Here is a 26,424-nt window from a genome sequence, read left to right on the forward strand (position 1 = left end):
CTGTTTTTATCCCAGAAAAACAGTTTTGCAGCGCTCCAGTAATCCATTCAGGTCTGTGTTAGCCAGGTTAACTGTTCCTTTTCCACAAAGTTGCTTGCATTGGTGTTTTTGAGAAAAAGCCCAGGTTGGAACAATTCACTAAAGCAGATCTGTAGCTCGTGGTAGTTGGAAATACAAAATTGAGCAGCAGCAGTGACCGGGACCTGTGACTTTTGGGCATTGCAGGATCAAGCACAGAGGTAGCCACAGTGCTCCTGATGCTGTGCCAAGTGCCAGCATCCCTGCAGCAGGGACCTTTTGCCATGTCCATGCATCATGAGCTGCAGCTGGCAGCCTGGTGTGTTAAACCTCATCGGTTTCAATTTGCGTTAACCAGCCGGGCAGTGAATTGCCACATCTTAGCAGCAGATGTGCTGCTGGGCTGGGGACACTACGCTCTTCCAGCACCCTCTCCCTGGCTGTCAAAGCTGAGGAGCAGGGAAAAGAACCAGCCAATATCCCTGTTTATCCCTCTGCAGGATGGGGGCTGCTGGAGCAGGTCCTGCTCTTGAGCTGCTCGTGTCACACTCTGTTTATTACCAGCTTCGCAGCAGATCATGGCCCTGCTGGAGGAAAGCTCTTACCTTCACTGCCCTGAGCACCTGGGGCCCTCCCAGCCTGCTGTATCATTAGTCAGCCTGTCCAGGGAGTTTAATATCTCCCAGTGCTGCAGTAAGGATGAATGGCTTTGGTGGGATCATATCCTGTGCCTGGCAGAACACGCTTCGGGAGAAAGAGGCATTAGAGGAACACGTGGAGCAGCTGCTGCTCAGCACAGTGGTGTGCCCTGCATTGCAAAGCCTTACCCAGACTTTTTCCTGGGAGAAAATTGAAGGGACTAGAGAGATCAGAGGTTTGTACATCTTAATTTTAGTACAAATGATATTGAATGCATTGGCGTTCAACAGCTTCAAAAAATTCCTGTGGGAATTTTTTCTTTATTTGCCACTTTAATGGGTCATATTATTTTGGACCACCCTCTAATGTTTTGTTTTGTTGGTTGGGGTTTTTTTAAGGAAGGTATTAAAAGTGACCTTTCTTGATTTGGCTGGCACAGTGCAGCCAGTCATCTGGTAAGCCACTTCCGTGGTACAGAGGCCTTGGTTTTCCTGGCTTGATAGTACTTGAGGGAAAACCTTCTATTGAGTAACCCAACTGAATAAATAGCCTTGTCCAGCCAGTTCTTCAAATCCTGCTGTCCTCAGCAGGAAGGAGGCAGGCCTGGGGTCCTGCTTGAGTCTCTTGGATCCTCCAGTGGCTGAATTGGATGCAGACTTGAACCTCCATGGATTTTTTTTGTATGGATGTTCAATTTTGTCTGCTGAGTGAGGAGTGGGAGTGCCACTGGATTCAGGATGTGCTGAGGTTAGCACGGGCCAGTTTAACCACCTGTACAAAATACCTCAGCCAGGAAAAAAGAGATGTGGTCTGGTGGCAGAAGTGCAGATGAGCAGCCCATTTGTGCAAGCAGAGCCCCTTGAAACAGGACTGGTGTTTATGGTTTGTTTGATAAACAAAAATTGACCAAATAATGTGTCAACAACATAGCCAGGAAGCAAATTTGAGTCCCTACGAAATTCAGATGCTGGGTCTGTCACCTCTGTGAGAGTACAAGTCAGCAGCACCACATGGTTTTCCTGTTGGGTGTCATCAGTGTGAGGTTAGAAAAAACCTGCCTACAGAATAAACATGTTTAATGGTGGAAGTTTATCTTAATGTAAATGGAAAAATTCATGAGTGTTAAGGCATGGAGTATTGTTTTTGTGGCCTGGACAGGGCAGTCCTGTTCTGTCCTCATCCTGCTACAGCTTTTCTCTGAATCTTTGGCCATTTATTTAGCTTTTTTCTCCTTCTGTAACAGGATCATACAATCTGTCACGCTAAATGCAGATATCTCTAATTTTTGTGAGATATAACTTGCCATAAAACCATGGGGGGAGCTTCCTTCTCTGTGCCTCTCTAATACTTCCAAGTAATCCTGGGGTTCAGATTTTTCTACATCCATATTTTTAGATTTTAATTCTCAGTGTAACATGGGAGTTGCTCATACCACTGCAAGTACTTCAAGTCATTCCCAAACAGGCATGGCTTGTTCTAAATTGCAGTTGTACTGGCTAATGCTTGGTCACTCACACCAAGCAGCTGTAACAGCTTCTTATGTTGTCACTTTTCTGTTCTGAGAACATCTGGTTTTAAGATGATTGCACCTGTTGGATCATGAAAAGTTTGTAGGTTTTTGTAGGTTTGTTTTTTTTTCATTTGAGGGGGATTTTTTAGCCATAGTTTTGAAATGAGATTTCAAAAGAATATCTGATTAATTCTGGTAGGGAGTTGTGAACATGCTCCCCAGGAGGTTGCCATTATTTTCCCGTCTTCATTAGAAAGACTAATCAAGTTTGAGGGTGGTTTTGTCCCTTCCTGCAAATGTTTTTTGTTTTTTTTCTCTTGCAAACACAGCTCCCTTTTTTGTTGGTGATACTCTCTTACTGCTGGAGCTTCACAGATGCATTTTCTTTTTCCATCCAAATATTCTGTCTAGGTGGAAGAAGCAGAATTTTACTCTAAGTCTGGGATTTTTTGGATGCCTGGCAGCCCCATCGACTTCCCAGCCTCCTGAAATCCCAAACAGATGGCCAGTACACGTGCAGGAACTGTTGAGTGTGCATCCAGCGTGTCAGAAGCATTTGGGAAGTTTGATCATAGCTGTTGGCATGTGATGGGAGCAGTAGGTGTAGTGTGTGGAGTGGACAGGAATTTGGGTGTTCTAACACAGTGCTGCTCTTCCTGCAAGCTTGTCCCTTGCCAAACCTTGGTCCTTTGTGAGGAATGGAGCTCTTCCATCTTCTGTGTTGTAGGCTAGACAGTGATGCAGAATGCATGTTGATACAAAGATTTCTCCCTGTCTCCTTCAGGTGTAACCAGCACTTTTCAAATAATTCAATTTCTAGCTTTGTTCACCTTGCCTGGCAGAAGACTGGGCTTGAGGATGAAAACTGGAAGCATACAGCTCTGGTGGGAGGGAGTCAGTTGTCCGTTATCTTTAGCAGGATTTTAGGCTTAAAATGGATCTTCTGTATAAATGTTAAGAAGGTAACAAATATGGGTTATCATGCCTCGCAGCAGGTTTTCATTCAGTGGTAATGATTTTCCTTCTGTGCTATCGATCAGTGCCCATCACAGGGATGGAGCAGACCAGCTCCTGACTTCATGCTAAACCTCTGCAGAAGCTCGGGCCTAAAGCAGGGAAAGCTTTGATTTGCCAGCAACACTTCAGGGAGAATTTAGGCAGGTGAAACTGTCATAACCCAAAAAGTAGTAGTGAAGTTGAGACACTGAGGGTGGCAACCCCCCCATACTCTCCAGGAAAGGTCCCACTGACCAGCCTTTTCAAAAAAGACATCTCAAGCAACAGCATGCCAGTCTAGTGCTATTTGCAGCCATTTCTGCCCTGTTGTTTTGGCAAAGTGCATGTATTTTCTCCTGAATCCATGCCTTTCCCATGTAAGCATTGGTTGTTCTGGGCTCTGGAGCTGGTTACAGAGCTTCTGGAGCTCACAGTTCCGTGGCTCGAGTAAAAACAGCACCACACTTCGCTTTCACAATTTGATGATGCAGTTCCTGTGCACGAGCTCTCCGAGGGGCATTACCTGAACGAGCTTTTCCCTTCCCCTTTGGTTCCCAGCTCTATGTGTCTTCAGAGAGCCGCTTCAACACGTTGGCAGAGCTGGTCCATCACCACTCCACCGTGGCAGATGGGCTCATCACCACGCTGCACTACCCGGCGCCCAAGCGCAACAAGCCCACCATCTACGGCGTGTCCCCCAACTACGACAAGTGGGAGATCGAGCGCACCGACATCACCATGAAGCACAAGCTGGGTGGAGGCCAGTATGGAGAGGTCTATGAAGGAGTCTGGAAGAAGTACAACCTGACAGTGGCTGTGAAAACTCTCAAGGTAGGACTCAATCTCGGAGCAGTCCCCATTCAGCGGGGAGCAAGTTCAGGCTGGCTGCCTGCCCTCAGTTCTGGTTGTATTTGTATTGATGGTGGCCCTCCCTTTGAGTGCTGTAGGCTGGAAACGGAGTATTTTTAAAACAGCTTGATCCTCTTACGGTTTATGTGATACCTGTAACACTCGTATCTAAACAAAGGAGGATGTTAACAGCACAATTTTTACTGGAGAATGGATGAAACCTTAGAAAAGTAAATAGTGCCGCGGCGTCTCGTGTTCAGGGTGTGGTAGAGGTGAGCTGTTCACGGATGAACACACCAGCACAAGCTGGGGTATTAAAGAAAACTGTGGATTGTGAGTCAGTCAACATAAAATTCAAAGGCTGTGCTTCAGGGAGACTTTACATGTTTTGATTTTCTGTCTTATGTGGCGTCTTTCCCAAAAGACAAGCTCCCTGTGTACCTGAAAGTCTTAAGCAACTGTTCACAGCTGCTTCTTATCAAAAGACACAAGAGGAGGAAAAATGGTATGCAAGCTAAGGTATATTAAAATTCATAAGTGGCTTTAATGAAGAACTGGATAATCAGTTCTGTTTCTGGCTCTGCTCCCTGATTTCTGCGTCTTGGTTTCCTTGTCTCTTGAAATGCAAATAGTGCTCTGTGAGTTCATAAGGTCATTTCTTAATTCATCTATGTTTATAAAACTGTCTTGAGATCTTCTGGCACCATCTGCACGCATTGCATTTGATTGCTTAATAGGAGTTTATGCAAACTTGACACCATGTTCTCTCTCCTCGAATGGGGACGTGGTTTGGTCTTGCAGAAACAAACAGAACCAAGGGTTTCGTTTGTTTCTTTTTGTTTTTTTGCAATGGAAATTTTGAAGTGGAGGGAACTGTGTGGATGCTTCAGTGTCAGGGGAAGAACTTTTTCTTGATTTGGGGAAAATATTTCTTCCTTGCTCTCCAAGCAGCAGCTGCCTCAGTACTTCTGGGTTGCCATGGCTGCAGAAAGTATTTTCATTTTGGCCTTTTCTGTACTCTGGAGGTTCCTGCTGCTGCTCCCGGCGGGGGAGTCCAAGTGCAGCTTGCACAGGGAGCGAGTGACATCTAGTGTTGTCCCTGCTCGGGATCGCTGGGAGCGCCGCGGTGCAGGTGGGCTGGGATGTGACCAGGTTCAGCACAGCACCTGCTCGCACTGAGCAGAGCTCAGCTCTTCCCTGGAGCACGGCTTGCAGTGGCATCTTCCTGCTGCTGGTTGCAGTGTGAGGACTCCTGATGCTTTCAGACTTCCCGTCTTGCTCCAAACTGAAGTTGTTGCCTTCATTCTCTTCTCCCTAAAACCCATCAACAAAGACAAGCTGTGTGTAATCCCATCAAATCTGTTTGTGCAAAGGAGAAACCTTAATACAGACCATGGCTGTTTCAAATAAATAAATATTTAATGAAACACGACCAAAAGTGGTTCATAATGTAGTATGGAGCAGCGTGTTCCACTGGGGAGTGTAAGAACAACCAGGAAGAGAGTTGAGAAACACTTCAACCTGCAATTACGTACGCTAAAACCATCCTTAAAAGCAAATTTATAATCCACCTTCTTTAAATCCATTAGTCTACTGCCTGACAGGTGGGATTATAGCTTTCTTCAAAGTTTTGGGAAACATTTTAAAATCACATTTATATCCCAGTTCTACTGGGAAAAACAAGCCTTTTGCAGCTTCTGCCCGAATCTTTGGATGACTCATTTTATTTTCCTTTGAGAGAATGTTTTTCAAAACTTTGTATGATTCTTCTTGCTCCTTCCCCCTCTACCTCAGATATCTCTATAAGAAAGATAAAGGAGAGCGAAGACTAAAAGAGAGAGGAGGAAAAAAGTCCTCCCAGCATCTTTTTGAATAATGATGCTTATGAACACCCATTTGTTGTTCAGTTTTCTGTCAAGTGTCTAAAGATAGCTCATGGCTGGCACAGAGCTGGAGAAGAAACGATGGAAGCAGCACACGCTGTTCCTCAGTGTTTGACTGGGGAGGGCAGGACCGTGTTCTGGTTATGAGATGTTGCCTGTTAAAATCCATCCCTGGCAGCTCTGTGAGTTGCACAGGACACAGTGTTTATCAGGGGCTGTTATAACAGGACACGCTCTGAATTTGTGGTTTTACTCCCAAAGTGGACAGGAGCACAAGGCGGTGGCTGTGGGGACAGAGGGCTCTGTGACCTGCACTGGACCAAGTGCAGCCAGTTGTGACTCTGGCCACAGCTGCTTCTCCTGAGGGCCATTTAATGGCTGAGCTGCTGTGAGCTGGTCAGCTCAGCACATTTCTTACTGCTCACCTCGGCTCTGCTGCCCCTAGGACTGCTGCTGCTTTTTCTTTGTGGGTTTTTTTTTTCTCCTTTATTTTTTTCGCCAGCAGAGAAGCCTGTGTTTTAAATTAGGCAACATGTAACCCTGGTGTCCCTTAATGCCATCATGGCATGGCCCTGTGCTGTGCAGGGAAAATGCTGGACAGCCAGAACTGTTTTATTTCTGCCGTGGTTTAGTATAGTGGGAGCTGGAAGCCAGTTAAAGCTTGGTCCTTTCCACGAGATCAGATTTTCAGAGAGGTCATTGCTACAGTGGTTCTCTGTATGTGTCCTTCCTATTAATATGGTCACTGAGAGGTAAGAAATTTCAAACTGTGGAGCAGCTATGCAAAGGACAAACCTTCCAAGGTTTGTGTAGCAGGAATAAGACAAAGGCATATTTAGGGTAATTTTGCAACCTGGATTATTAACCCAGTTTCCTTTGCCAAAGAGAACAGTTTAAGGTTTTGCTCACAAGGACCTTTGGACTATTAGTTTTGACAGTGTGTTGAGCAAATCGCAGCTGTCAATCAAGCTAATTGGCAATGAATAGTAAATGATTGAATGGAAGTGTTGGAAAAATGTTCTCAGTGCTAAGTGCAGAGCAGGGAGCTGGCTGGATCTCACAGTGGCAGCCCACTGTTATCGTTCTCACCAGCAGCAGTAAATCCTTTCCAATCCTTCCCTAAAACACTTTGTCCATGTAGCCTGTCAACATTAATCCATCATTGAAAAAAATATGGATATAGAAAGAAACATTGCTTTAGGAATAGATCTGTATTTTTGCACCACTTTGAAATGACCTTCCAGCCATTTGGGGCGTATCTGCTTCAGAAAAATCTGTCTTTTGAGCAAGATTGTATCTTCCTTGGTTTTGTGCTGTGCCAAGTAACTTTATGGTGCCCAACAAATTGGTAGTGACACCTCTATCCAGAATGGACACGTCATGGGTCAGGCTCTAAATGCCAGAAATGAATCTGTGAAACCTTAGGTTTTCAGTCACACCACGGCTGCCATGGGTCGTGCCTCCCTGACTGAGAGAGGGGATTTCTTGTTCCTGCCCAGTGAACACAAGGGCCTGCCTTTCAGCAGCCTCTCGGGCATTTGATTGTGGTGTATCCTTTCTTTCATGTTTGTTCTTGTTCCTTTTCTGTACTTTTTATTTCATGTTATTTTTTTTTCTGTTAGGAACAAGCTTGATTTTTCCTTTTCCGCTCCCGAGCATTCTGTGAGAGACCCTTCACAAAAGGGATATGGATTTTCTTGCCCCAGCAAGCTCAGCTAGTATGAAAATGACAAAAATATGTATTTTTAAAATCATACCAAAAAAATTAATGTTTGTAACTCCCTGGCTTTGTGTTGTGGCTACAGGGAAAAATTGCTCTGTGAGAGCTGTGGCGTATGTTGTCAGTTTGCAGTTCTTTTTATGTCCTCATACAAAAATCTGTTTCTCCTTTGTGTACGCTGCCTTTGCCAAAGCTTTGCCATTGTTCTGCAGGAGGATACCATGGAGGTGGATGAGTTCTTGAAAGAAGCTGCAGTAATGAAGGAGATCAAGCATCCGAACTTGGTGCAATTATTAGGTAAGTGATAAATACCAAGCAGAGGGATTTGAACTAAACCCTTGTGCAGTGATATGGATGTTAAGGAGCAGATAAGCTGCTTACCATAGCAAGGCTTTAAATACAGACACTTATTGTCTGGCAAAATTCACAATTTGTACCACTAATACATGATTCCTAATGATCTCGTCTCCCTAATGTTTAATTTGCCAGAGGCTGAAGCAGAAAATTAAGCCCCTCTATTAACCACTTCCAAGCAGAATCCATTCTTTCCACCAGCCCCATTTTTCTGCCTTCTGGAGGTGCAAATTGCCTTTTAGGATGAAACCTGAAGATTCACTGATATTCTCCAACATTCGCTGTCAACTTTATGTTGTTCCCCAGGGGTGTGCACACGGGAGCCTCCTTTCTACATCATCACAGAGTTCATGACATATGGGAACCTGCTGGATTACCTGAGAGAGTGTAACAGGCAGGAGGTGAATGCTGTGGTGCTGCTGTACATGGCAACTCAGATCTCCTCAGCCATGGAGTACCTGGAGAAGAAAAACTTCATCCACAGGTAGGAAGGACAGTGAGCACCCTTGAATCTTGAGCACAGAACAATCCTCGATGTGTTTTCCTCCCTTTCAGTCTATCACGGCATTGATGGGTGTCATGTATTTAACACACTAGTGGAAATCTGGCAGACTCTATTAACCTGCCCAAAGGATGGGTTTTCTCTCAGGGCTTTTCTCTTGCCTTTGAAGTAGATGCAGGTGAAAGGCACATCAGTACTTACATGTTTTGGGCAAAGCCTGAAATGTGAATTTAAGCCCAAAGTAATGGACTTTTAATGGACCAGAAAAGCCACTTCCTTGTTTCTAACAGCCTTTCAAACCAGCTGCAGTTGGTGATGCTGGATGTGTGCAGGTCCCCACAGCAGAATCACCCTCCCAGCACTGCCCCCAGCTCCTGTTCTTTCTTGTTTGCTTCACTTTGTTTTCCACTGCAGGGATTGTTCCATGCTATTGTCCAGATTGTGTATTCACTTTAATAAGCATTTCTACTGTCTTAAAAGTCTCAGGGACTCTGACCTTTAAAGTGTGCTGCAATTATGGCTGGAGCTTTGCGTTCCTTGTCTGCAGAAATGGGCTCCTGGCAATGTAATGACACATCCTGCACCAGGGCTCCAGAGTGGCTGAGCTTTGTACAAGATGCTCTCGGTGTTGTAGCCTGACCTTTCCTGCCCAATTAACTGGAATATGGAATTAGCACGTGGGTTTTTTATAGAGACAAATATGAAGATCATGTGTAAAGTTCTAGGTGCTCTTCCAAGCCATGAGTTGCCTTTGCTGCTTGAAAGGCTTGGTTAAATGCTGCTATCAGTCAATAAATTGAACAGTAATGCTGCCAATTAAAATTTCCAGCCTTTGATTTGCTCTGTTAAAAGGATTTTGTCCCTTCAGCCTGCAGGAAGTAAACTTTAAAAACTCCTTTGTGTGGATCTCATTTGTCTTCTCTGCCATTCATTTAATTTCCTCTTACTTCTGATGACCCATTTATCTAAATAAATAGTAGCTTTTTTCCTTATCAGCCACCCCCATAACCACCTACCCAATTATTTGAAGAGTGTTGTCACAATTCACATCCATGGATTCAAATGCTGTGCTCTGACCTCATTTAATCAATCAGGAAGGAGGAGGAATTTGATTATGGAGAGGAGCTTTTATTTGGATACACATTGTAGTAATCAGCATTGATAAGGAGGTACATTCAAAAACACTGTGAAATTTAAATGGGCATCCAGTAAGATGTACTTTTTTCTGGTTTTTAATTTATTCCAGTGGAGCAGAACAAGCAACAGAAACAGCAGTGTCTGCCTCATATCTAAAGATCTCACAGGAGCTTCCTGGTACAATCAGTTTTTAGTTCAATGTGACATAATCTGGAAAAGTGTTTTTAACAAAACCTAATATTAGGAGAAATGCAGTTCTGTGCTTTACATTTTTATCCTCCTGAAGCATTTCCAAGGATGCAAACAGCATGTACAAACCAGGGAAGTGGCAAATGCAACGTGCACATCTCTCACCTGCCAGGGTGGGGCCAGCGGTGGAGAAAAGTGCAGAGAAAAAGTTCAATCTGCTTTTTGCCCAGTCCTTTGAGAATGCCAGCACTGATAGCAGAGGCTCCAGCAGGCTTGCAAAGGCCAAATGCTGGTTGTGAACAAGTTGTGCTGTGAAAGGTGATGCACCTGGGAGGAGGAGGAGCAGGGCTGAGAGCTCATCCTGGTGCTTAAGCAAGGACTGGAAAAGGAGTTCTGGAGAATGGCTGGTGTTGGCTGGGGTGACTGTAGTGCTACAGAGGTGGGCAAGAAGTGAGGAATTGAAACTCAGTTTATTCAGTGCTCATCCCCAGCTATTGATAACTTGAGCACTGACATTTCTTTGAAATATTTTTATCCTGAGGGTGGCAGCTTTTATTGAAAGTGAGGGGGCTTCTTGAAGCTCTCACTTCAAATTAGAAGAAAAAAAAAAAAATTGGGATGACAGTCTTACGAAGAGGGAATGGAAAATAACTTTCCCTCTTGTGTGTGTGCGTGTAACTCCAGAATTTCTGTGTAATATTTGGATCAAAATAATCACACAGGCCCAGGTTTCTTCGGGAACAGCAGGCTGCCTTGCTGTCGCTAAAAGTGAGATGGTAAAGAATTCTCATTGCCTATTTTTGGTCTTCTTTTTAGGGACCTTGCTGCCAGGAACTGCCTTGTAGGGGAGAACCACTTGGTGAAGGTGGCAGACTTTGGCCTGAGCAGGTTAATGACGGGTGACACCTACACAGCCCACGCTGGAGCAAAATTCCCCATCAAGTGGACTGCACCAGAAAGCCTGGCCTACAACAAGTTCTCCATCAAATCCGACGTCTGGGGTAAGAATTTGCATGGGCAAATTAATGCAGATGATAGTCTTCTTTTCCAGGGCTGTGAAATGAGGCTGTTGTGGAACATTTCAGGAGGGAGCAGCAAGTTCCCTGGTTTGAGCCACGTTGTTCTGTGAGCTTCTCAGAGTGCAGGAACTAATCTCTGCTTAGGCAGTCTCAGCAGAGCACAGAGAATGCCCACCTGATTTTATATATTTGAGTTGTTGGCAAATATGAAAAGTAAAGGGTACTGTAGAGTTTATAGAAATGTATGAAATGGGGCTGAAGTGCACCAGTGCTACTGCCTTGGTGGGGTTCTGGCACAGGACTATGAAGTGATACATTATTATACAGCCAAAAACTTTCTAACTACTTCAAGGAGTAAAAGATCTGGTTCATTTTATGTTAAAAAATAATTATGTGTGTATCTGTCTAGTGATAGCTCCAAGCTCGTCTTTCTGCATTTTAAAAGAATAATCTTTGGAATGAGATGGAGGAGAAGCAGAGGGAAAATTTGATGACAAATGGTTATTGAAGAGCCCTGAAGTGCTGGTGATAAGAGTAGACTTAGCTAAATTGAGTTGTATTGTATCAAATCTGACCACAGAAAATCTCATTGTACTTTTATCAGTACATTTCTTTGGGTTTTCTATCTCTGCAATAGCTGTTGGTCAAATTCTCAGAAGTGCCCAGTGACATGAGATAGAAAGTTTGTGGAATGTGGTCCCAAAGGCACTTGGAAAATGATATCCTGAGCATCTTCTATGTATAAACCAACAGCCAGTAGTGAAGCAGAGATGAAGTTTTCTGCAGTTTGGGGGAAAATGTGCAGAGAAAGGTTTTATGTTGAAGAAACTTTTAGGTAGATGGCTGATGTGAAACGTTTTGTAAATGGAGGAGGAAAAGAGGAAAAGCCAAAACAGCCTCCCAGGGAGTATGTGATTGCTGACCAAGGTGTGTCTGCTGCTTTGAGTTTCCATGTGGTGAGGCTGCTGAGTGTCTGCCACAGCCTTAGGATGTTGCTGTACTGCTGTGGTGGCTGCAGGATCCCTGGTGCCTTTCAGTAGCAGAGTACTTGGGGAGGAAAGATCCCAAAGGAATGTGGGGTATTTTGGTTAGGGTTAATGTAACCTCAGGAAGCAGAGCTGGGGCAGTGGACTTTGGGATCTCATCAGAGATCAGCTGTCCCCGGAGGCCAGGGCTGCTGCTGGGCACGCCAGGGTTTAGATGTTTTCACCTCACTGCCTCAAGACAGCAATCAAAGAAAATTGTGCACAGAAATGTCTAATGTAAATTGCCCTTGGTGGCGTTGCCATGTAATGTGATGTGATTTCCTTACTTATGCAGAATTGTAATCGCTTTCTGTTCAGGTTAAGAGCAGAATAGGGTGACTGAGCTAATTACACGCAGGTTGTTGAACTGGTGTTGGGTTTATTCTGTGTGCCTGACTCCTGGGTTAGCTGCCTGACCCCGCTGCTGACCTGCATCCCCACTGACTGCTGCCACTTGAATGCCTGTTCCAAGACCCTTTTTGTGCTCTCCCTTTTCCTATTCAGCTTTCCCTGGGCCTAAAATGTCTCACCCTCACCGTATCTTGTTGGTAGCAACTGCTGAAACTTTCACTGCTGCCTCCCAAATTCCCCTTCCAGACCACACTGCAGCTAAACAAGGGCACCCCAAAAACACTGAGCTATAAAAATGTGTGAGTCCTCCAGGGAGAGGTTGCAAATGAGAGGAGCTGTCACACTGGGGGAGCGACTGCAGTGCAGCAGTGAAGCAGTTTCAGCTAATCCACTGTGAAGTCTCTTAATTGTGCCTCTAATAGGACTTGAAGGATCTCAAGGCGTTCAGGTTTGAGACAACTGATACATTGAAAATTAGTCTAATTCTACCCTGTCATATCGCAGGAGACTTGTCTGTGCTGACGGAGAGGCTTGTTACGCTTCTTTAACATTTAAGCTGCTGCTGAGCATGGGATCTGAGCCACCCAGGGCTGGTCTAAGTGTGCAGCAGTTTAGTGACTACTCCCACTAAACATCCTCTCAAATTCAACATGAAAACAAAGCTTATTGATTTTTTTTTCCCTCCCTTTTTTTTTTTCCTTACCTCTTGTTCTCTACTGCAGCCTTTGGTGTTCTGCTGTGGGAAATTGCAACCTATGGTATGTCCCCTTACCCTGGGATTGACCTGTCTCAAGTCTATGAGCTGTTGGAGAAGGACTATCGTATGGAGCGTCCTGAGGGCTGTCCTGAGAAAGTTTATGAGCTCATGAGAGCATGTAAGTGTTTCTTAGCCCTGCAGATGCTGCTTTGTAGCTCTACAAGGGTGCGATAAAAGAGCAGGGGTCTGGCTCTGTACAACAAGGCATGAGAATCCCCTGCCAGTATCGGGGAAGGTGCAGTGCTGTGTGGAAGTATTTGGTTAAAACTGCTTTCTCTAGAGGATGAATATGCTATGAAACCAGCTGTTCGTCTCTACTGGGAGCCCACAGGCCCAGAGAGGAAATTTGTTATAGATCTCAATGCTTCCTTTGTCTCCTTTTTCCTGACAACTTAAAGAAAAGCTTGTGCTCCAAGGATAAAGCAGGAGCTTTGTTTGGCTTCTTGCAGGACTGACTGTGACTCTTCACTGTGACTCAGTGCCCTGCACTTTTCCCCAGCAGTGCTCAGCACCTACTGTCACAACTGACACCAAAACCTGATTTAGGGAGTGCTGGATGTCTGCACCTGTCACTGAGCCAAAGTGGTTGCAGACACTCAGCACCCTGTAAATCACATTTTCATGTCAGTATTTTATCTCAGTGTGTTGGAAGGGAGCTGTGATTTCTGGCTCCTCCTGGTGCAGGGTACTGAGTGTCTGCTGCTGGAGGGAAGATTTGAGTGGTGGTGTGCTTTTTTTCAGGCTGGCAGTGGAGTCCTTCTGATAGACCATCCTTTGCTGAGATCCATCAGGCCTTTGAAACGATGTTTCAGGAATCCAGCATATCTGATGGTAGGTCTGGGTCCCTGTTGGACCAGCAATTCCAGGGGTGAGGTCAGGGCTGACTGCATCCTTAGCTCTGCTGTTATGCACAGACTGCTTTGCAGTGAAACTCAGTCCTGTGTTACACTCTCTGGTGTAAATGATGTGGAAAGCAGTTATCTGTTTACATGTGGTTATTTTTTTCTGGGCAAACATCTCGTTTTAAAGGGCCAAATGGCTGAACTACCCCAAGGAGCCCGTTTTGTGTTGTTTGCTTTTCTTCTGTGCTGTTAATTCCAAACAGAGCACTAGTTTTTTATCTTCAGTTGATTTCAGTGCTTGTTTTTCTTCTGTGCACTGCAGAGGTGGAGAAGGAGCTGGGGAAGAAGGGCATGAGGAGTGTGGTGAGCAATTTCCTGCAAGCCCCAGAGTTGCCAACCAAGACGCGAACGTCGAGGAGAGCTGCCGAAAGCAAAGATGCCAACGAGGGCTTGGAGGCTGCACATGCTCGAGGCCAGGGGGAATGTGGTAGGTTTTAATTAAAGTCATTATTCCTGCAGGAAATACAGGGGGAAACAAAATGCACATCTAGCCCCAGGCCCTCACGTAGGCAAAGCTGTGCCTAATCACAGGTGCCATCTCTCTGCACCAGCGCTGTGTTTCTGGGTGACAGGCTGCTGAGTTTGCTGTCCTGGGTCCAGAACTCCTTTTATTAGTTTTTGCAAAGGTGGGTTGTTAAATCTGGAGCCAGATACACAGAGCAGCTGGGAGTGTGAATGCTTAACTGGCTGAGGGACTGGTGATCTCCTTGCTGTTGCTTAGAGAAGCCCTTGGAGTTCTTTTAACTTAATGGCTGTTGCCTGCAGCTCCCTAAAGACCAGAACCTGAGCACAGAGCTCTCTGATCATATCCTCTTCCCATTCCCTGGCAGGAGCTATCAGTGGGATCTCCCACTGCATCTGAGTGCTGGGTAATCTGCTGTGTTCAAGCCACTTTACACTACCACACTGCATAATTTAAAGCAGGGTGATAGCTTGGGTTTAGCAAGCCCCATAAGGGAGGTTTCTTCACTGTTCCATCCTACCAGATTTGTGCTTGCAGCACAGAAGTGTATTACTCTTGGCAGGCACCAAATATAATTTCAGCAAGGGACAAAGAGGTATTTACAGACTCTTCCATAAAATTAAACTTCCAATCAGTTTTTTCAGGCACTTACCTTCCATTCCGAGGTAATAAAAGCAGTGGTAAAAGGCTGAATGAGTACAGGAGATTTGTGTCTAGCTCTGTGCTTGAAAAAGAAGAATGTAAAATGAAATGCAGTGGGGTTTTTTGCAGCTCCTGTTGAGGCTGCCTCTTCTGACCATTCATGAGGCTGACCTCTTTTGTGTAATGTCAGATTCACCCAGAGGTACATGTGTCAGTAACCAAAGTACATCTGGGCACAGGGGGAGGGAAAAGAGGGGATTTAAAATGATGGAAAAAGAAAGTATCAGTGACTCAGGCAGGAAGGTTATTTACCATATATAGGAAATGTAATTGCCTATTATTACAAGCTTTTGAAGTTAAAATAATTTCATTTAAATACTTGAGAGCTTTGAGAAATTAAAGTACAGCAGGCATAATATGATTTTAACATTATGCTGGGAATCATTTCATTCTTTACTGTGGAGGAAATTTTTTCACAATAAAGTTTCATTGCAGTTTCTCTTCCAATTGTCAGTGTTTCCATAGCAAGTCCAGCTGCTGGAAGGTGATCCTTTGTGCAAGCTGCTAGTTTTCTCTGGATTTCTGCACCTCTACTGTGTCTGTACTCAGTAAGGCCATGGTCTGGCTCTTCTGGCTGTCCAGGTCTCCCTGAGTCCTGTGGGAATGGTGCAGCTACAGTGTTCCTGTGCAGACATTCTGTCCTCTAAAACCACACAAATCTCTCCCCTCAACCAAAATCCATTCCTCAGCCAAAATCCTACCCATAGCATGATGATCACCAATATGTGACTAAGAAGCATCCTTCCTTATGACTCTGCTTCATCTCCCTTCTTGCTGCCTAGTCAAGCTGTAAATGTATATGCTGCCCTGCAGGCATTCCTCCTTTGGATTAGAATGCCACTGGAGTGCCTGGCCTGGGAACGAGCCCCTCTGTCAGTCAAACACAGAGACCTTCAGGACTCTCTATGAATTTATTATAAACCATTATTCATTTTTAAGTGCTGCTTGTAAGTGGAGAGAGGGTCACCCCATGGCTTCCCTCTGCAGCAGCGCTGCTGGAGGAGGCTGGCACTGCCCCTTTTCTCTGTAGCTGTACAAAGCTGAGCATCCTCACAGTGCTACGACCTGAAGTGTCATATCTTGATCTCAATTTCTGCTCATGAAACAGTTCTTCCCATTCCCCACAAAGGATGACATCAGGAAAATGAACGAGGAGCCTGGGGATGGAGGTGGGTTACAGAGGTGCCTTATTAATTCAGAGGGTCAGTGATTCAAAAGACAGCAATAGCACAGGGACTAAAGCAGAGGCTTCTTCCTATTTATCTTCTTCACAGTGTGAAGTTTAGACAAATCTCCAGATGTGAGGAGGGGAATCTGAACGCAAACATGTAGTGTTGGTATGTCACTCTTCCAGTCAGAAACCCACAGGGAAAGTAGTTTGGGAGCCACCTCAGGAATGAATGGATCACAGACCATGTTCAGTCCAGGCTTGAGTGTGGCTGCACTTGCTTTATTTCTGCTCTGAAGTTGTGTCTGTTTAGAGAATCTGCACGTTTTGGAGGTGCTGCACTGGTCTGATCCTGTAAGAAAATGGGTTATTCTGGCTCTTTGAGCAATGCTCAGAAAACTTCCCTTGTCCCTTGCAGACCTCCTGGATCATGAACCTGCTGTTTCTCCCTTGCTCCCACGGAAGGAGAGGGTGGCCCTGGAGAGCAGTTTGAATGAAGATGAGCGGCTGCTTCCAAAAGACAAAAAGCACAACCTCTTCAGTGCCCTGATCAAGAAGAAGAAGAAAACTGCCCCCACCCCTCCGAAACGGAGCAGCTCCTTCAGGGAGATGGACGGACACTCGGAGCGCAGGGCGGCCGGGGAGGAGGAGTGCAGGGATGCTGGAAATGGAGCTTTCATTGCCCCCTCTGCAGACACAGCTGAGCCCTCCAAGTTCCAGTGCCCGAGCAACGGGGCTGGTGTCACCAACGGGGTCGTGGCTGGGAACTCTGGGTTCTTATCTCCCCACTTACGGAAGAAGTCCAGCACGATGAGCAGCGGTCGAGGGGTGGCTGGTGAGGAGGAGAGCAGTTCCAACTCCAGCAAGCGTTTCTTGAGGTCCTGCTCAGCCTCCTGCGTGCCCCACGGAGCCAAGGACACGGAGTGGAAATCCGTGACTCTGCCTCGGGATTTGCAGTCCACGGGACGCCAGTTTGATTCCTCCACTTTCGGGGGGCACAAGAGCGAGAAGCCAGCGCTGCCTCGGAAGCGGGCGAACGAGGCCAAGGCTGACATTGCTGTCAGGGGAACAGTGACCCCTCCTCCACGGCTGCTTAAGAAGAATGAAGAGGCTGCTGATGATGTGTTCAAAGATGCCGAGTCGAGCCCTGGCTCCAGCCCTCCCACCCTGACGCCAAAACTTGGCCGTAGGCAGCCTGCTGCCCCTCCTTCCTCCAGCGGGCTCCACAAGGATGATGGAGTCAAATCCAGTGCCTTAGGTACCACTGTGATGATGGACCAAGGTTCTGCTGCCAAACCCAACCCTGCTGGGTTCGTGGGGGCCAGCAAAGCTTCCTCTGAGGAGCCACGCCTGAGGAGGCTCAAGCAGACCTCGGAGTCGGCAGGGAAGGACAAAGGGAAGTTATCGAAGCTGAAACCAGCCCCTCCGCTCCCACTGTCTTCATCCTCCCTTGCCAAGCCTGGGAAGGTTTCTCACAGCCCCAGCCATGAAGCAGCAGCAGATGTGGTGTCTGGGCCGAAATCCAAACAGTTGACTCAGGTTGGAGAGGCTGCAGGCAGTGATGCTATCAAGCCAAACCAGTCAGGGGAAGGTGTGAAAAAGCTGGGGATCCCCTCTGTACCAAAGCCACAGTCCTCTACAAAGCTGCTGCTGAGCACAGCAACCCCAGCTGCCTCTTCCTCATCCATACCCTCTGCCCCAGGCGGGGACCAGACGTCATCCACAGCCTTCATCCCCCTCATATCCACCAGGGTCTCGCTGCGGAAGACCCGGCAGCCCCCGGAGAGGATCGCCAGTGGCACCATCACCAAAGGCGTGGTGTTGGAAAGCACCGAGGCTCTGCGGCTCGCCATCAGCAAGAACTCTGAGCAAATGGCCAGCCACAGCGCCGTCCTGGAGGCTGGCAAGAACCTCTACACCTTCTGCGTGAGCTACGTGGACTCCATTCAGCAGATGAGGAACAAATTTGCCTTTCGGGAGGCCATCAATAAGCTGGAGAACAACCTAAGGGAGCTTCAGATCTGCCCCGCCAGCGCTGGCAGCGGCCCCGCGGCCACCCAGGACTTTAGCAAACTGCTCAGCTCGGTGAAAGAAATCAGCGACATCGTTCAGAGGTAGCAAGAAACCAGGCTGGAAAACAAGCAAGTGAATCGATCCATCACAATGGGCCAAAGCCAGCTGTGGAGAGAGTAACGTGTGGACTGACAAAGGAGCGGGGCGCTGGGGTTAGGGCTGTGCCAGGGATGCAGACTGTGAATGGACACCCCAGCTCCAAAGGGCAGGGCTGTGTTCAGGAGGCACTTCCCACCCTCTGAACTGAGATTCCCTGTGTTTCATATACTTGTAACCGTCTTATCTGTGGAGTTCTTGCCTTGTGGACTACAAGTCTAAATGCTGATGTCACACCATGCCTTTTTATTAATATTTTATTGTTCTGGACAGACTGTTGAGACTGAAGCCAGACTGATGGACACTGAGATGACCTCCTCCTCAGGAGGACTTCGTACTGCATCTTTGTCCCCTCCTTCTGCCCCCCTGTACATGAGGATGAGTGTTTGGATAGCAATATACCCACTGCATTTCTTGGGAGAGTTTGCCCAGCATGTGGCCCTGGCCCGAGTCTGACATTTACCTGACACTAATGCAACAGATTTGGTGCTTGGGAGGGAAGGGGGGGAAATTATTAATGTAAGGTTTTTTTAATGACAGAATGCTACAAGTGATGATTGCCCCAATTCTTCCTCTGATTGCACCTGCTGCCCTTGGTTTCTGTGTTTTCAGTAGTTTCTCAGTGTTGTTGAGCTCCAGTGAGTTGCCTGGGCTTGCAGTGTTGGAGGCAGCACCCGCTGATGTCACAGCCCAGGAGCCTGTTTGTGGATCTCCCTCGGTGGCAGAACAGGCCTGGAGAAGGTCTGGAGGAGGATGTGGCACTCTGGTGATGGCTGACACTGATCAGGCTGGTCTTTGGGGTGGGGGTCACCGAGCTTGGGCAGCTGGGAGGGTGGCAGTGGGAAGGGAAGGCTCAGGGTGAGCCATCCACATCCAGCTGTGCCTCCAGCAGCTGTTCTGGCTGAGCCTGCACCTCGCAGTGGGTGAGAGCTGCCGTGCTGTGTCTCCAGTTGAATTTCCAGCTGTTTGTTTGGTGAAGGGAGATGGAGCCTGGCCCCTGCCCTCCTGCAGAGCTGTGGGGGGCTGTGGTGCCTGCCTTTCTGTGCCACTGGAACCCCCTGGCAGGAGCTCCAGTGCCAGGGCTCTGGGGTTGAAAGCATTCCTACCTTCATGCGGCATCAAACAAGGATCTGTGGAGACTGCAGACGCTCCTCTGGGTGCATCTCCTGAGGAAACTGCCACAACCTGCTGACAGCAAGACTCCTGGCCTTCCTTGCCAAGGTCCTGTGACCTTCCCAGTTAATGCTGGGAACTAATTGTGACTGGTGACAATAGTGAAAGAACAAGGTTTAGGGCTATTAACAGTGCAATTTAACTCCTCTTAACAGTTCCAAACATGAGAAAAACACATTTCCCGTTTTCTGTTCCCCTGTAACTCGTGACTCCTCTTGTGTATCTTAAACACTAATTGCCTTCAATTGTATTTTATGCTGTTCTCTTTGGAACTGTTTGTTTTGTATATGATTTCTAGTAGTTCACTCGTGTGTGTTCACGCCACTTCTCGCCCTCACAAACAGCCATGACTTAACATGTGACAAATGTTCAAAAGAAAATACACACTTCTGCCACAGGCTGCCTTTAAAAATGTAAGAAAAACCCCAGCCCTTGAATTGTCTCTTTCCTGGAGGTACTGTTTTTACTTTGATAACATATTGTGCCACTATATTATACATTTGTATCTTGTTATTACACACTTTTGTAGACTTGTCTTTTTTACAGTGTGTAAATAGCTCTGTCCTTCATCTCTGTGATACTTAAGGGGGTCGTTTCCCCTTTAATTTAGTCCAGTACAGATTGTTTCTGTACATGACTTTCAATTCTTCTCTCTTTCTCTATTTCCATTTTTTTGATTTGTTTTTTATTCCAGTCTCTCTTGCGTAGTATATTTAAAAATAAATCAATGTTGAGGAAAACTCGTGTTTGTCTGTTAGTGAGTGAGGCTTTTCCAACCCAGCTGACTCCCCTTAGACTCCTCATCCAAAACCAGGAGTTCCCTGTTTGGGTGGTTCCCTGGGACCCTTCAGCACAGTGGGGTGCTCAGAGCCAGGCCAGCAGCCCCTTCCCTTGTTCCTTTGATCTGGCTCTGAAAAGTCAGGAGAGAAAAGAGATGCACAGAGTAACACTGTGTCATCACCTCTCCTGAATCAAAGACTTTGCTGCTGTCTTCAAGGAGATTTATATCAGAGATTTGACTAAACTTTTCCTCTGTTAATGGTTTGTATTCTGTAATTCAGCTGCTGTTGTGTTTTCCTCCTCCTCTGCTGTGAAATGACCCATGAGTTTCTCTCCTCATACAGTTCCCTCCCTCATTTCTGGTTGTCCATTCTTATTTTCTGTTTTCCTTCAGCCTTTCCAGTAAACCTCGGGGGAGGGACATTTCCAGGCACCGAGCAGCCTCTAAAATCAGCCACTGCTTTGATTAATGAAGATGCTAAAGACTGAAAAAGGATGAGAAGGAAACCAGGGCAGGTGACAGTGTGTGATGTGCTTGAGGTCCCACAATGATGTTTTAGGGTTGTAACCCAGCTCTTTGCATTTCTGATCCCCCTCGGTAAGGGTGGGATTCATCCCTGGTGAAATCTGTGGGTCCTGGCAGCAGGATCTGAGCTGGGGGAATGAGGCTGATGGGAGACCTTGGCCGCCTGTGACTGCATTGGGCTGCTGCTGGTGAGGCTGCAGAAGGTGAGGGAGAAGCAGGAGGATGCGCTGGTATAATATATATAAATATTATATATATTTATAATATATAATATATAAAATATATATAATATATAATATATATTTGTAATATATATAATATACATAATATATATAATATATAATATAATATATAGAAATATATATAAATATAATTTATATATAAACAACATCCGTGGCCTGCACTTGGCAAGGCACAGGCACAGCAAAGGGTGAGCAGTGAGTGGGGCTGCAGCACTCTGGGAGTTCTGGGTGGCATTGTGACCAACACCCTGGCACAGGTCCAAACTTGAATGTGGTGAGTAGCTGTGGGCTGAGGGAAGGTGGAGAAGCTTCACCTGCCCCTAAATGCTGTCACTCCTGGAGATTCCCGTCCCTGCTGGCTTAGGGACTGCTCTGTGGTGTCGTGGGAAGGCAGAGGCTGCTTGACCTGGCTGGGGAAAGCCCCTGGATCTTTGGTGTTGGGAGTGAGGGAGAGGGGATTAAAGGCTAAATTTAGCTGAGTACAGTAGGAGTTGATTTAACAGATCGATGCATTTAACAGTTTGATTGCTCCAATTTTCAAGGCTATTGAGCTTGAAAGTGAGAGTGCTCTGGGGGAAAAATAGCTGTGTTTGTGGTTTTGTTTTGGTTTTCGTGTCTTTGAAATTACAATGTTCACTCTTTTAAGTTTTCATTTAATGTCATTTTGCTTTTTGTAGTGAAGTTGCTTGTCACGAGATGTAAAATGTGGTCAGTGTTTTATGCTCAGTCTTTTTCTTGCAAATGCCATGTTTTTATGGTCAGGCTGGCGTGGCAGCCTGGCTGGGCCAGTGGTGTTTTCAGGTGTGCCTGACCACTGCCTGTCCCCCAGGATGGTCAGGGACAGCCCGCAGCCTCTCCCTTGGCTGACACTCATCCCTGCACAAGTGGAAAGAGAGGAAAATACACCTCAGCACAGTGTCACCTCTGAGGAGAGGCTTCCTGTCATCACCTGTGCATCTGAAAGCAGCCTGGCAGCAGAGTGGGACACACTCCTTGTCCAGGGGTGAGACCTGGCCTGGGTGGGCTGCTGGGAGCGGTGCTGCTGGGTCAGTTCCTGGTCAGTCCTGATGCCCTGGCAGTGCCAGTGCCCCTAAAGCTGTGGGTGAGGGACAGCCCTGTCATCCCAGTGTGGAGGCCGGGCTCAGGGCTGCCTCCCTGGCAGTGCTGCTCAGTGCTCAGTGGCAGATCCAGCTCAGCAGAAAGCTGACCTGCAAACCAGGCTGTGCTGAGCGTTTTCCCAGCAATCACCCCCTTGTTGAGGGTTCTGCGTTTGTCCTAGCATCTATTCAAAGGTCTCACCTGTGCTCCTGCAGCCTGCATGACCCAGTTATGATACACAGAGCCTCCTCATGGGTCCCTGGGATGCAATTAATCCAGGCTCTTCCTCTGCAGAGGATCCTTTGGGTTTCTGAGGTTTGCTGTTCCTGTTTGTGTGTGTAGTGCTGCAGCTCTGCCAGGGGTGCAGGAACAGTGAGGGGCAGCCCGTGGGAGTGGAGCAGAGGAGCAGAGGCCAGGGGAGGGCCGAGGGTTGTGCCTGGGCAGGGAGGGTCATGGGGCAGTTCATGGACAGCCCCAGCTGTGGTGGCAATGCCTGCAGTGCTGTCTCTGTCCGCTGGCCACACGTGGAGGAATCCAGGCCTGTTTGATCCGGCTCTTTATGGACTGTGGGTGGGTGAGTTCTGAGCTCTCCACCTCTCAGAGATGTTCAGGGTCTGGTATCCCCTCTGGAGCTGCTCCCCCCATCAGGAGGAGAGGAGTTGGGCGGGGGTGCAGCCTCCTGTGGGAGCTGGGTGGGAGGGAGATGATGTGTCTGGTGTTCAGGGTGGGCTTTCCAGCCCCTCAGGGGTCGTTCTTGGCATGTTCCCCCCTCCTTCCTCCCAGCTACACCCCCAGGCTCTGGACAGTTATTTTTCCATTCACTTTTACCTCCCCTCCCCAGCAGTAAGCACCAAGGAGCAGTAACCAAGAGCCTGGAATGCTGCCTCTTCCCAGCCAGGGGAGTTCAGGGATGCCATGGCTCCCCACCTGCCCCATGTCACAGCCTGGCAGGAGCCCCTTTCCTGACAGAGGGTGAGGAGGGTGATGGCATTGCCCTGCTGGCACCAAGCTGCCCATCAAGGAGCCCTGGGGCGTGGGGGCTGAGCCCAGCTCTGTCCCACCTGCCAGGTAAGTGCTCCAATTTTCAGTGAGTTCTACCGAGGTTATTGCGCTTCAATCAAAGCCTCATTATGGGAGAGCTTTTATGAGGCTGTTCTGAGCCTGCTCCTCTCCGGGACTTGAGTGCAGGAGCCCAGGCATCCCCGCAGCCACAGCATTGCCCAGCAGGCTTCCTTTCCCTTCCCGCAGCAGCCAATGCCACTTTCCCCTGCAATGATCCATCACAGCAAAGCCAGGGATTTACTCACTAACCCAGAGTTACTCCAAAACTCTTCCCCTTCCTCCCTTCCATCCCTCCCCCGACTCCAGCGCAGGGTAAAATTGATCAGTGCGTGTTTATTGATGGTTTGAACACTCAAAAGAAAGGGGTAGGGGGAAGTCGTTGCCATGGGAACATCGATAAAGCTCCGTCTCCGCTGCGTGATGCGAGCGCGGCGCCTGCGTCCCGATCCAGACAGGGAGCCTCCGGTGGGGCAGGAGCGGGGAGGGATGGAGAGGGGTGTGGGGGTGCCTGGGGTGCGGGTCCGCGTGGGCTCAGCCTCCCCGAGTGCCGTGGGCGGTCGCTGCTGTTCTCCCCGGCGCGGGATGCTCAGGGCTGCAGGGATGCAGGGAAGGAAATGCCCGTCCTCACCTTCGCAGCCGCCCGTCCTCGCCTGAGGGCCAGACCCCGGCACTGTCTGTGTCCCTGCGGACCTGGATGAGCCCGGTCCTGTGCCTCCATTGCTCCCTGGACTGCCCCACGACTGTTTCCCCCTGGGTTCCAGCTCCTCCATTCAGCCACAGCCACTGCTCCTGCTGCCAGAACGACTCACGCAGCTCTGCATTAAGTGGTCTGTCTGCTTGATGGATATTACAATGCACCTCTTGCAGCCTGATTTAGGTTTTTTTCCTAAAAATCTTTTTACTCCCCCAACCAAGTCCTGCCACGGTCTCTGATTTTTGAGGGTGCAATTCAGCGCTTGCAAATCATCTCCAGGCTCATTTTTGTGCCTGCAATGAAATATCAGCCGTGGCTCAGTGTGTAAGGCGCCGTTAGTGCCTGCAGCAGGTAGTTAGAGCTCTGATTGCTGGTACCTCTGGCAGGCACAGAGAAAACACTGGGATTGGCAGAGCTAAATCTGCCCAAAAGAGGGGAAGGCAGTGGCTGGGCACTGGGGCTCTTCCTGGGCTGGCTTTTGGGGCTTCCCAAAGCTGCACTGACAGTGGCTGGAGCACCAGTGACACTGAGCACCTCTCAGTAGTCCTGGTAGGTGCAGAAGCTCTTGTCTCAGTCCTTCTGCACCCAAGTTCTGCAGTAGCTACAGCTGGGATTAGGTGGTGAGGAGGCCAGGAAGGCATTGGGAAGGGCCAGGCTGTCAGCAGGAGCTGGGTGGTGACAAGGACATCAAAGGTCAGGCATCAGAATCTCGCCCTGGTGAGGAGTCTGGGGCATGAGCAGGGTGGTGGGGCTGTGGCAGGGTTGGTGGTGCCAGGGCAGGTTTCTGTGCTCACACCAGGGGTTGCTAAGGACGAGATTTTCTCGAACCCCGCTGCTCTGCCCTGGTTTTGCAGGCAGGAGCTGCCTCGTGTAAGAGGCATCTTGACACTAAGCAGAATTTGGTGCCGGAGGGACTTTTCCTTAATAGGCAGGAGAGCAGCAACTCGGTGGAGACTCTGAGGGACCCTCTCCTCCCTGACAGCTGGCCCTGGACTACAGACAGTCCCTGGGGACTATCAGCCCCACAACTATCCTGCTGTAACCCTCCAGCCTTGCTGCCTGGCCCTGCTGGCACTGCCCATGCCCTTGTGCCACCCCTGTTCTCTGTCAGCACTGGAGACCCAGCACCAGGCCCTTTCCCTGTGCCCCAGCAAGAGCTCTGTGTGATCAGGGAAGGGATTTGGTGATTTCTCCTTAAGGCACCCTCCTTTTCTTCCATTGCATCTGTCGGGAACAGGGATGGGAGAGCTAGACAAGAGCCGGGAGTGGAGCAAAAGCAGCGTCCCCCCTCCCCAGGGCAGCCCCAGCAGCAAAACCCCCCAATATCCTTTTGTCCGAGCAAACCCAGGCGAGACGGAAGGGAAGGACGGGACGGGGTGACCCGCGGGAGGTGGGGAATCGAGTCCGAGCTCTCATCTCCCAAAGCGGAAGGTGAAGCCCCCTTTTTTCCTGTTGTAGCCGTTGAGCTCCTCTGCCAGGTCGCCCAGGGTGCCGCTGCGCTTCTCCCCTCCGACGGGCAGCACCTCGGGGCCGCCGCTCCTGCCCGGCCGCCGCCCGGCCCCGGCCGCGCCGAGCCCCCGCAGCTCCCGGGCCACGCTCAGCAGCGCATCCAGCTCCTCCTCGCTTCTCCTCCGCTTTGCCCCTGCCCTCCAGCCGGCACCGCGGCCCTCCGCCGCCGTTTGCCAGCCGGGACCCAGCAGAGCCCCTTCGCCCGGCTCTCCCGGCTCCCAGCGCTCGCCGGGAGGGAAGCAGGCTCCCAGGCTCAGGAGGAGCAGGCAGGACAGCGAGTAGGGTGCTCTCATCTGGGGGAAGCGCAGGAAGGGGAAGGAATGTCAGGGGAGCAGTGGGATGCTCGGGCAGCGGCTGAGGCAGCAGCAGGGGCTGCCCTGGGCAGATCCCCATCCCTGCTGCAGCCCCTCACACCATCCCTGCTGCACCCCCCCAAACCATCCCTGCTGCAGCCCCCCCAAAAGCAGCCCTGCTGCAGCCCCCAAAACCATCCCTGCTGCAGCCCCCCAAACCAGCCCTGCTGCAGCCCCCCAAAACCATCCCTGCTGCAGCCCCACAAACCATCCCTGCTGCAGCCCCCAAACCATCCCTGCTGCAGCCCCCCCCAAAACCGGCCCTGCTGCAGCCCCCCCAAACCATCCCTGCTGCAGCCCCCCCAACCATCCCTGCTGCAGCCCCCCCCAAAACCGGCCCTGCTGCAGCCCCCCAAACCATCCCTGCTGCAGCCCCCCACACCATCCCTGCTGCAGCCCCCAAACCATCCCTTCTGCAGCCCCCCCAAAACCAGCCCTGCCGCCCCCCGAGCACCCGCTGCTCCTCCTGCAGCCTCCACACCAGCGCCCAGCCCCAGAGAGGGTCCGGGCTCCCGCCCTGCCTCCTTGAGCGCTGCTGCCCTTCATCGGCAGCCGGTCAGCGCTCACGAACTGCAGCCTCGCAGCTGCTGCGCTGCTTCACAGCCCAGCGCAGGGATGGGCTGAGAGCCGGGCA

General features: G+C 49.0%; 2 protein-coding genes across 3 annotated transcripts in view; one reads left to right on the plus strand and one right to left on the minus strand.

Annotated features, from left to right (window-relative positions):
- ABL1 (ABL proto-oncogene 1, non-receptor tyrosine kinase) overlaps window positions 1–20,266 on the plus strand; it is a 76,646-nt gene extending 56,380 nt beyond the window's left edge. For both annotated transcript variants that reach the window (XM_038156063.1, XM_038156064.1), the window contains exons 4-11: window positions 3,722–3,994; window positions 7,828–7,912; window positions 8,276–8,453; window positions 10,614–10,798; window positions 12,915–13,067; window positions 13,691–13,780; window positions 14,114–14,278; window positions 16,603–20,266. In XM_038156063.1, the coding sequence (XP_038011991.1) occupies window positions 3,722–3,994; window positions 7,828–7,912; window positions 8,276–8,453; window positions 10,614–10,798; window positions 12,915–13,067; window positions 13,691–13,780; window positions 14,114–14,278; window positions 16,603–18,302 (2,829 nt within the window). In that variant the 3' untranslated portion in view covers window positions 18,303–20,266. The remainder of the gene's footprint in view (window positions 1–3,721; window positions 3,995–7,827; window positions 7,913–8,275; window positions 8,454–10,613; window positions 10,799–12,914; window positions 13,068–13,690; window positions 13,781–14,113; window positions 14,279–16,602) is intronic.
- A 4,767-nt stretch (window positions 20,267–25,033) lies between these two features.
- On the minus strand, window positions 25,034–25,730 carry LOC119709156 (pyroglutamylated RFamide peptide). The gene has a single exon (XM_038156563.1). It carries the CDS (start codon window positions 25,728–25,730, stop codon window positions 25,341–25,343), a length of 390 nt encoding a protein of 129 aa, XP_038012491.1. The 3' UTR covers window positions 25,034–25,340.
- Window positions 25,731–26,424: the final 694 nt, after the last annotated feature.

Source organism: Motacilla alba, chromosome 17 (assembly GCF_015832195.1).
Source record: "Motacilla alba alba isolate MOTALB_02 chromosome 17, Motacilla_alba_V1.0_pri, whole genome shotgun sequence".
In the NCBI taxonomy this organism is placed as follows: domain Eukaryota; kingdom Metazoa; phylum Chordata; class Aves; order Passeriformes; family Motacillidae; genus Motacilla; species Motacilla alba.

What these genes read in the sequence shown, in the direction of transcription:
- LOC119709156 (XM_038156563.1), bottom strand. Translation starts at nt 25,730, where the DNA reads ATGAGAGCACCCTACTCGCTGTCCTGCCTGCTCCTCCTGAGCCTGGGA.